Below are 10839 nucleotides of genomic sequence, written 5' to 3'. Positions count from 1 at the left end.
TAAAAAAGAAGGTCCTATTGTGGAGTTAGAGAACAACGAGACAGGAGACGTGAGAGTAGACGTAGTCGAGGTAGTTTACTAGCTCCAACTTAGCATGTCATACATTCGACAACGACACTGAACTCTGAACCGGAAGCGGATGTGCATTATCTGACCCCTCGCCTCTTCCCTTAAAGGTACACCGTCCTCTTAGGTGAATGTCTCTCGTTATATAGATGTGGGTCACCACACAATGACATTTATAGAAATAGGATTATTTTACTCAAATGTGACTGAGACCTTTATCTACCTAAACTATAAAGGGTAACAGGGCTTTTTTCTCTAATTACATCTGTTTCACAAGTGTAATTTGTTGCATTTTAATAAGAGATCTCGCTCCCGTTTGCATTGTTAAAAGTTACTGAATACATATTCTGTGTTGTTACATATATCTGAAAGTTACTGCATAAGAATTCTGTTTTGTTAACTATATCTAAGTTACAACTGAAAGCTCTTATTTTTGCCCCAAAGAGTGAATAAATGCTATAATGCAATTTAAAATGCAGTTTCTACTGTTTCTATCAAATTGCAACCCCCCTCCCCCAAGATCAGGTGGAGGGGTCCTCAGGGTAGATCAAAAATACGCAGGGGGTCCAGGACCCCAAAAAGGTTGAGAACCACTGGTTTAAAGTACTCGCCCAGCACACAGACACGAGGAGCAAGGGGCAGTGAGTCCCGTTTGACCCGTCTGACTTCCTGCTTCCCCCTGTGGGGGGCGGAAATACGTCCGGGTCGACCGACGTGTTCAGCGACTTAGGACCCTTCGTCACAGTACTTCCGCAAATTTTCCCTGCCAGTAAATTTAATAAAAACAAAAGATGTGTTCTGATTTTACAGTAGTACCGAATAATCCAATGTTGGACCCAGGAGTTTACAGACTTATTGTGCGCTTAAGAATCTCCCTCAACCAGGCGCGGATCTACGGGGTCTGCCACCTCTGGGACACAGTCTTGCCACCCCATTTATAAATCAGATATGTTTTTAAAGTATATTTATGTACATGCACGGTGAAGGTCAATGAGACCCGCACCAAACTCATCTCAAACAGTAGAGAACAAAATTCATTCGATGAAATCCGAGTTTTGAATAATAACACGTTTAGAATAATGTCCATTGCCCCCCCCTTCCTTGAACCTCATGCCACCCCTTTGCCACCCCAGGAAAAATCTCTAGATCCGCCACTGCCCTCAACACCCAGAAGTCCTAGACCCGTCCTGTGATGGCCTGGCGGCCTGTCCAGGGTGTCCCCTGCCCCCCCCAGTGGCTGCTGGGATAGGCTCCAGCATCCCCGCCACCCTGAGAGCAGGGTAAGCGGTTTGCATGATGGGGGGATGGAGAATGCCGTAACTGACTAATAAGTGTAACCGGTTATTTTCTTGCCCGGTGCGGGATTCGATACGGGGTGTACTGCACCACAAGGTGACGTCACTAACCGCTCGGCTAAAGGGTCAGATCCGTTAGCTAGGGGCTAACGTGTCTTATTAGTGGTTTACAGTCGTCGCCCTCTCCCGGAAGCGCGCCCTCGCGCTTTGTTATTCCCGCGCTCCGAAGAGACTTCTGAGGATCTGCACACTTCCGGTTCCCAACGCTGCCACCAATGTAACCGGTTACTTTCTTGCCCGGTGCGGGATTCGATACGGGGTGTACTGCACCACAAGGCGGCGTCACTAACCGCTCGGCTAAAGGGTCAGACACGTTAGCTGTCTGACCCAGTTTGTTATGTCGAAAGACGGACTGAGGAAATGTTCTGTCCACCCACCTCATAGAGACCAACGGGCTTACGTCACTTCTACCTGCTGTGGACGTAACGGGGGGGGGGGGATTTACGGGCGTGTCTTTGGCCTTGCTGCTCTTTCTGCTGGACAGTGGGCAGCATATAAGTGAGTTGTGCAAGTTGACAAGTAGATTCGGGAAAACGTGCCTGAAAAAAATCTGATCAAGAGGAGAACAGATGCTGAGTCCCACTGGCGGCTGGTGCTAAACATTTTGGGGGGTGGGGGGGGGCGCAATTCACCTTGGCGCAGCACACCCGACAGCTGCTTTCATGTGCACGCCGTCACAGAGTTATTAAGCAGGACAATGTAGCCTAGAGAGTTTATCAGGGTTCGTAGACGGTGGATGATTGACAGTCGAGGCGTCGTGGTGGGTGGGAACATGAGTGACAGCCACGAGAATTGCCCAATCACATTAGCTCAAAAAACGAACCCCATTAAAACACCAACTCGCTGCCAATAAAAGCGGGAGTGTCTGGGGCAGCACAGAACAGCGCCCCCTGGAAAACCTGAAGAAACCAATCAGACGGCAGCCTCGGGTCACCTGCTCGCCACAAGTTCGAGGGCTTACATAAGGTATGGTTTGGCCGGCGCCCCTCAACCCAGGAAGTATATGTATTCAGACAGGAAGTACATGTATTCAGACAGGAAGTATATGTATTCAGACAGGAAGTACATGTATTCAGACAGGAAGTACATGTATTCAGACAGGAAGCACATGTATTCAGACAGGAAGTACATGTATTCAGACAGGAAGTACATGTATTCAGACAGGAAGCATATGTATTCAGACAGGAAGTATATGTATTCAGACAGGAAGTACATGTATTCAGACAGGAAGTACATGTATTCAGACAGGAAGCACATGTATTCAGACAGGAAGTATATGTATTCAGACAGGAACCAACCAAATACTGTTGGAACCAATATGTAATGGCTGCTGACAGGCGCCCACAGGCTGAAAAACACGTTTATTTCATCATTATTTGCATCATACAACTAAATTATATTTAACATGTTTAGGTAGATTTTCATCTCTTGATATCTGAGGGGGGCGGCGCCCCAGCGCTGACCTGTAGGGGTGAAGGTGGATGGTGCTAAACCTGTGAAGTAAAGTCTCTGCCTTCCATCGTGGGCATCGGTTTGGTCCCTCTGTCACGGGGCTGCCCTTCTCGGAAACGGTTTCCAGTACCAGAAGAAACGACCGAACGAACGACTCGGCGGTTCACCTCTTCAGCGGAAGGTGACGGCACGGTCGATACTCGGCCATGCGTACTGTAACGAGAGATACGTGCTCCCGAGAACGGCCGTCGAGGTGAACTATCGTGTTATTTGAGATCTTGCAATTGGCCAGTTCTGCAGTCAGGTGTCAGGAAACAGGTGAACTTCAGCAGGTGATGCCAAACCCGGACCTCTGCTAGAGGAACCGGGCATGAGACCTGCATGCAGGACTGAGGATTCGCGTCCTCCCCCGGTCCCCCAACAGGGCGTCATCCTCTCCCAAGGTTACCCAGCATTCATGGCAACGTATGTCTGTCGGTTTCGGGATGGAGAGGAGGGTTCTTCACCTATCTTCCTCCCTCCCTCCTCCCTCCTCCCTCTCTCCCCCACACGCATGCATGCTCACGGAACTACACCCCCCACCCCCACCCATCCCCGGCTGCCATCATTTACCCATCTCTCCTACTCACTCCTTTCCCTACAACAAACATGGCCGCTAAATCTGACGGTGCGCCCATCTCTCTCCTGCGGAACGAAATGACACCGGAGTGTTCGTCCGGTTCGGACCGGCCGCCGCCGCCGAACCTCCGCCGCCGCCGCCGCCGCCGCGCAGATGAGACGCGGTACTCCGTGCCGGACTGCGTGTGGACGCTCTGCGCCCTGCTGGTCTTCTTCTCGGACGGGGCCTCAGACCTGTGGCTGGCCGCGGACTACTACCTACGGCGGGACTACTGGTGGTTCGCGCTGACTCTGGTCTTCGTCGTGGTGCCGTCCGTGGTCGTGCAGGTGCTGAGCTTCCGGTGGTTCGCCTACGATTTCGCGGACACCGTCGAGAGCGGGACGGCGGCGGCGGCGGTGGTGGCGGCGTCGGGCGCGGAGAGCGGCTACAACACCAAGGACAGCGCCCGGCGGGGCGCTGGCGCGGCCGGCGCGGCGCCGCCTCCTCCTCCTCCTCCGCCGGGCGGCCTCCGGGAAGGCGCCCGGGGAGGCGCCCGGGGCTGCTGCAGAGCCTTCATGTGGTTCTTCCAGAGCGTCGTCCACGTTTTCCAGCTGGCCCAAGTGTGGAGGTAAAGATGACGCGTTCCGAATGTAAACTGCTCACTCGGTCTCTGTGTGTCCCACTCTCTCTCTCTCTCTGTATACATATAATATATATATATAATATATATATATATTATATATATATATATATATATATGTGCACGTGCGCGCGTTCGCGGAATGCGCGTGGAATCCACTCAAGCGTTCATTAAAGCTCGGCAGTAACGTCCTCTGGCTAATTGACTACGGAACGGGATCGTTTTGGAGGGGACTTGTGGCCAAAATGCCGAAATGTCTTTTGTGCGCTGTGACGTCACACGGTTAGAAAAGGGGAGCAGTATTATTGTAGGCGCCGTGCCCCCCCCCCTCGTGCACCCCCCCTCCACCCACCCCACCGCTTCTAGGTCAATAATCTCCCGGGGAAAATCGTCCACTCATCCACAGCGACCGTCTTATAAACCACCACGTCCAGCCCTTTTGTCTGCGGAGGTCTTGGGCAGAACCGGTTTACATCTGCAGCCGTGCGGATAACAGAGGACTGGGGTTCGAGTCGGCAGACCATAATAAGCTGAAGTGGAGGGGCCGCGTGCTCACGCACGTAGTTACACAGTAACGGTCCATTCATGTATCTGTGGGACATTTTAATGCTCATTGTTTGTCCGGTAAGGGGAGTGACGGTGATGATGATGATGGTGAAGATGATGACGATGATGATGATGCTCTAAAAGCTCATTCTCAAAACTGTCAGCTCCAATTGCATTGAGATGTCTGACATCCTGTCAGCCGAGGCTGAACGCGTGCGTGCGCATGCGCGTGCGCGCACCCCTTCCTGTTTGCTGTGACTGGGAGGCAGTGGGTCTGTGGGTCCCCCCTTCCTGTTTGCTGTGACTGGGAGGCAGTGGGTCTGTGGGTCCCCCCTTCCTGTTTGCTGTGACTGGGAGGCAGTGGGTCTGTGGGTCCCCCCTTCCTGTTTGCTGTGACTGGATGGCAGTGGGTCTGGGGGTCCCCCCTTCCTGTTAGCTGTGACTGGAAGGCAGTGGGTCTGTGGGTCCCCCCTTCCTGTTTGCTGTGACTGGATGGAAGTGGGTCTGGGGGTCCCCCCTTCCTGTTTGCTGTGACTGGGAGGCAGTGGGTCTGTGGGTCCCCCCCCTTCCTGTTTGCTGTGACTGGGAGGCAGTGGGTCTGTGGGTCCCCCCTTCCTGTTAGCTGTGACTGGGAGGCAGTGGGTCTGTGGGTCCCCCCTTCCTGTTTGCTGTGACTGGGAGGCAGTGGGTCTGTGGGTCCCCCCTTCCTGTTTGCTGTGACTGGGAGGCAGTGGGTCTGTGGGTCCCCCCTTCCTGTTTGCTGTGACTGGATGGCAGTGGGTCTGTGGGTCCCCCCCTTCCTGTTTGCTGTGACTGGGAGGCAGTGGGTCTGTGGGTCCCCCCTTCCTGTTTGCTGTGACTGGATGGCAGTGGGTCTGTGGGTCCCCCCTTCCTGTTTGCTGTGACTGGGAGGCAGTGGGTCTGTGGGTCCCCCCTTCCTGTTTGCTGTGACTGGGAGGCAGTGGGTCTGGGGGTCCCCCCCTTCCTGTTTGCTGTGACTGGATGGCAGTGGGTCTGTGGGTCCCCCCCTTCCTGTTTGCTGTGACTGGATGGCAGTGGGTCTGTGGGTCCCCCCTTCCTGTTTGCTGTGACTGGGAGGCAGTGGGTCTGTGGGTCCCCCCTTCCTGTTAGCTGTGACTGGATGGCAGTGGGTCTGTGGGTCCCCCCTCCCTGTTAGCTGTGACTGGGAGGCAGTGGGTCTGTGGGTCCCCCCTTCCTGTTAGCTGTGACTGGGAGGCAGTGGGTCTGTGGGTCCCCCCCTTCCTGTTAGGTGTGACTGGGAGGCAGTGGGTCTGTGGGTCCCCCCTTCCTGTTAGCTGTGACTGGGAGGCAGTGGGTCTGTGGGTCCCCCCCTTCCTGTTTGCTGTGACTGGATGGCAGTGGGTCTGTGGGTCCCCCCTTCCTGTTAGCTGTGACTGGGAGGCAGTGGGTCTGTGGGTCCCCCCTTCCTGTTTGCTGTGACTGGGAGGCAGTGGGTCTGTGGGTCCCCCCTTCCTGTTAGCTGTGACTGGGAGGCAGTGGGTCTGGGGGTCCCCCCTTCCTGTTAGCTGTGACTGGGAGGCAGTGGGTCTGTGGGTCCCCCCTTCATGTTTGCTGTGACTGGGAGGCAGTGGGTCTGTGGGTCCCCCCTTCCTGTTTGCTGTGACTGGATGGCAGTGGGGGGTCCCCCCTTCCTGTTTGCTGTGACTGGGAGGCAGTGGGTCTGGGGGTCCCCCCTTCCTGTTTGCTGTGACTGGATGGCAGTGGGTCTGTGGGTCCCCCCTTCCTGTTAGCTGTGACTGGATGGCAGTGGGTCTGTGGGTCCCCCCTTCCTGTTTGCTGTGACTGGATGGCAGTGGGGGGTCCCCCCTTCCTGTTTGCTGTGACTGGGAGGCAGTGGGTCTGGGGGTCCCCCCTTCCTGTTTGCTGTGACTGGGAGGCAGTGGGTCTGTGGGTCCCCCCTTCCTGTTAGCTGTGACTGGGAGGCAGTGGGTCTGTGGGTCCCCCCTTCCTGTTTGCTGTGACTGGGAGGCAGTGGGTCTGTGGGTCCCCCCTTCCTGTTAGCTGTGACTGGGAGGCAGTGGGTCTGTGGGTCCCCCCTTCCTGTTTGCTGTGACTGGGAGGCAGTGGGTCTGTGGGTCCCCCCTTCCTGTTTGCTGTGACTGGGAGGCAGTGGGTCTGTGGGTCCCCCCTTCCTGTTAGCTGTGACTGGGAGGCAGTGGGTCTGGGGGTCCCCCCTTCCTGTTAGCTGTGACTGGGAGGCAGTGGGTCTGTGGGTCCCCCCTTCATGTTTGCTGTGACTGGATGGCAGTGGGTCTGTGGGTCCCCCCTTCCTGTTTGCTGTGACTGGATGGCAGTGGGGGGTCCCCCCTTCCTGTTTGCTGTGACTGGGAGGCAGTGGGTCTGGGGGTCCCCCCTTCCTGTTTGCTGTGACTGGGAGGCAGTGGGTCTGTGGGTCCCCCCTTCCTGTTTGCTGTGACTGGGAGGCAGTGGGTCTGTGGGTCCCCCCTTCCTGTTAGCTGTGACTGGGAGGCAGTGGGTCTGGGGGTCCCCCCTCCCTGTTAGCTGTGACTGGGAGGCAGTGGGTCTGTGGGTCCCCCCTTCCTGTTAGCTGTGACTGGGAGGCAGTGGGTCTGGGGGTCCCCCCTTCCTGTTAGCTGTGACTGGGAGGCAGTGGGTCTGTGGGTCCCCCCTTCCTGTTAGCTGTGACTGGGAGGCAGTGGGTCTGTGGGACCCCCCCCTTCCTGTTTGCTGTGACTGGGAGGCAGTGGGTCTGTGGGTCCCCCCTTCCTGTTTGCTGTGACTGGATGGCAGTGGGTCTGTGGGTCCCCCCTTCCTGTTAGCTGTGACTGGGAGGCAGTGGGTCTGGGGGTCCCCCCTTCCTGTTAGCTGTGACTGGGAGGCAGTGGGTCTGTGGGTCCCCCCTTCCTGTTAGCTGTGACTGGATGGCAGTGGGTCTGTGGGTCCCCCCTTCCTGTTAGCTGTGACTGGGAGGCAGTGGGTCTGTGGGTCCCCCCTTCCTGTTTGCTGTGACTGGGAGGCAGTGGGTCTGTGGGTCCCCCCCCTTCCTGTTTGCTGTGACTGGGAGGCAGTGGGTTTGTGGGTCCCCCCTCCCTGTTAGCTGTGACTGGATGGCAGTGGGTCTGTGGGTCCCCCCTTCCTGTTAGCTGTGACTGGATGGCAGTGGGGGGTCCCCCCTTCCTGTTAGCTGTGACTGGGAGGCAGTGGGTCTGTGGGTCCCCCCTTCCTGTTTGCTGTGACTGGGAGGCAGTGGGTCTGTGGGTCCCCCCTTCCTGTTAGCTGTGACTGGGAGGCAGTGGGTCTGGGGGTCCCCCCTTCCTGTTAGCTGTGACTGGGAGGCAGTGGGTCTGTGGGTCCCCCCTTCATGTTTGCTGTGACTGGATGGCAGTGGGTCTGTGGGTCCCCCCTTCCTGTTTGCTGTGACTGGATGGCAGTGGGGGGTCCCCCCTTCCTGTTTGCTGTGACTGGGAGGCAGTGGGTCTGGGGGTCCCCCCTTCCTGTTTGCTGTGACTGGGAGGCAGTGGGTCTGTGGGTCCCCCCTTCCTGTTAGCTGTGACTGGGAGGCAGTGGGTCTGTGGGTCCCCCCTTCCTGTTTGCTGTGACTGGGAGGCAGTGGGTCTGTGGGTCCCCCCTTCCTGTTTGCTGTGACTGGGAGGCAGTGGGTCTGTGGGTCCCCCCTTCCTGTTAGCTGTGACTGGGAGGCAGTGGGTCTGGGGGTCCCCCCTTCCTGTTTGCTGTGACTGGGAGGCAGTGGGTCTGTGGGTCCCCCCTTCCTGTTTTCTGTGACTGGGAGGCAGTGGGTCTGTGGGTCCCCCCTTCCTGTTAGCTGTGACTGGGAGGCAGTGGGTCTGTGGGTCCCCCCTTCCTGTTTGCTGTGACTGGGAGGCAGTGGGTCTGTGGGTCCCCCCTTCCTGTTAGCTGTGACTGGGAGGCAGTGGGTCTGTGGGTCCCCCCTTCCTGTTAGCTGTGACTGGATGGCAGTGGGTCTGGGGGTCCCCCCTTCCTGTTAGCTGTGACTGGATGGCAGTGGGTCTGTGGGTCCCCCCCCTTCCTGTTTGCTGTGACTGGGAGGCAGTGGGTCTGTGGGTCCCCCCTTCCTGTTAGCTGTGACTGGGAGGCAGTGGGTCTGTGGGTCCCCCCTTCCTGTTTGCTGTGACTGGGAGGCAGTGGGTCTGTGGGTTGACTGGGAGGCAGTGGGTCTGTGGGTCCCCCCTCCCTGTTAGCTGTGACTGGGAGGCAGTGGGTCTGTGGGTCCCCCCTTCCTGTTAGCTGTGACTGGGAGGCAGTGGGTCTGGGGGTCCCCCCTTCCTGTTAGCTGTGACTGGGAGGCAGTGGGTCTGGGGGTCCCCCCTTCCTGTTAGCTGTGACTGGGAGGCAGTGGGTCTGTGGGTCCCCCCTTCCTGTTTGCTGTGACTGGGAGGCAGTGGGTCTGTGGGTCCCCCCTTCTGGTTTGCTGTGACTGGGAGGCAGTGGGTCTGTGGGTCCCCCCTTCCTGTTTGCTGTGACTGGGAGGCAGTGGGTCTGTGGGTCCCCCCTTCATGTTTGCTGTGACTGGATGGCAGTGGGTCTGTGGGTCCCCCCTCCCTGTTAGCTGTGACTGGGAGGCAGTGGGTCTGGGGGTCCCCCCTTCCTGTTTGCTGTGACTGGGAGGCAGTGGGTCTGTGGGTCCCCCCTTCCTGTTTGCTGTGACTGGGAGGCAGTGGGTCTGTGGGTCCCCCCTTCCTGTTAGCTGTGACTGGGAGGCAGTGGGTCTGTGGGTCCCCCCTTCCTGTTTGCTGTGACTGGGAGGCAGTGGGTCTGTGGGTCCCCCCTTCCTGTTAGCTGTGACTGGGAGGCAGTGGGTTTGTGGGTCCCCCCTCCCTGTTTGCTGTGACTGGGAGGCAGTGGGTTTGTGGGTCCCCCCTTCCTGTTAGCTGTGACTGGGAGGCAGTGGGTCTGTGGGTCCCCCCTTCTGGTTTGCTGTGACTGGGTGGCAGTGGGTCTGTGGGTCCCCCCCCTTCCTGTTTGCTGTGACTGGGAGGCAGTGGGTCTGTGGGTCCCCCCTTCCTGTTTGCTGTGACTGGGAGGCAGTGGGTCTGTGGGTCCCCCCTTCCTGTTAGCTGTGACTGGGAGGCAGTGGGTCTGGGGGTCCCCCCTTCCTGTTAGCTGTGACTGGGAGGCAGTGGGTCTGTGGGTCCCCCCTTCCTGTTAGCTGTGACTGGGAGGCAGTGGGTTTGTGGGTCAGCCTCCTCTGTGTGTGTTTGATGCTGAGTCGCTCTTCAAACTCCCGCTGCTCTGATTGGGTTTGACAGGGCTGAGCTGCTGCCAGCCAGGAGGAGGCCTCCAGCCAAGTGATGGTGGGAGGGAGGTTAGACAAACGAGTACAGACGAACTCCGCAACAAAGGAATATATAAACACACACACACACACACATATATATATATATATATATATATATATATATATATATAGTGTGTATATATATATATATATACGTATATATAAAATCCAGTGATTCAAGTAAATTCTTTGATACACAGTACAAGCCTGTTTCATGCCATAAGCATATAGAGAGAGAAGAGAGGAGAAGAGGAGAGGAGGGGAGGGGAGAGGAGAGGAGAGGAGAGGAAAGGAGGGGAGAGGAGAGGAGAGGAGAGGAGAGGAGGGGAGAGAAGAGGAGGGGAGAGAAGAGGAGAGAAGAGGAGGGGAGAGGAGAGAAGAGGAGGGGAGAGGAGAGGAGAGGAGGGGAGAGGAGAGGAGAGGAGGGAGGAGGGGGGGAGGAGAGAAGAGAAGAGGAGAGAAGAGAAGAGAAGAGAAGAGAAGAGAAGAGGGGGGAGAGGAGAGAAGAGAAGAGAAGAGAAGAGAAGAGGGGGGAGAGGAGAGGAGAGAAGAGAAGAGAAGAGGAGAGAAGAGGAGGGGAGAGGAGGGGAGAGAAGAGAAGAGGAGAGAAGAGGGGGGAGAGGAGGGGAGAGGAGGGGAGAGAAGAGAAGAGAAGAGGAGAGGAGAGAAGAGAGGAGAGGAGAGAAGAGAAGGGAAGAGAAGAGAGGAGGGGAGAGAAGAGGAGAGAAGAGAAGAGAAGAGAAGAGAAGAGAAGAGAAGAGAAGAGAGGAGGGGAGAGAAGAGGAGAGAAGAGAAGAGAAGAGAAGAGAAGAGAAGAGAAGAGAGGAGGGGAGAGAAGAGAAGAGAAGAGAAGAGAAGAGAA

General features: G+C 56.8%; 1 protein-coding gene across 1 annotated transcript in view; it reads left to right on the top strand.

The window, feature by feature from the left end:
* Nucleotides 1-3477: 3477 nt before the first annotated feature.
* xkr7a (XK related 7a) overlaps nt 3478-10839 on the top strand; it is a 16145-nt gene continuing 8783 nt past the window's right edge. Inside the window, exon 1 of the mRNA XM_056274778.1 lies at nt 3478-4099. Coding sequence (XP_056130753.1) covers nt 3522-4099 — 578 coding nt within the window. The 5' untranslated portion in view covers nt 3478-3521. The remainder of the gene's footprint in view (nt 4100-10839) is intronic.

The sequence above is a fragment of the Lampris incognitus genome, chromosome 2, assembly GCF_029633865.1.
Source record: "Lampris incognitus isolate fLamInc1 chromosome 2, fLamInc1.hap2, whole genome shotgun sequence".
Taxonomy (NCBI): domain Eukaryota; kingdom Metazoa; phylum Chordata; class Actinopteri; order Lampriformes; family Lampridae; genus Lampris; species Lampris incognitus.
Note: the sequence above shows the minus strand (reverse complement) of the source record. Positions and strands in the feature narration are given on the sequence as shown.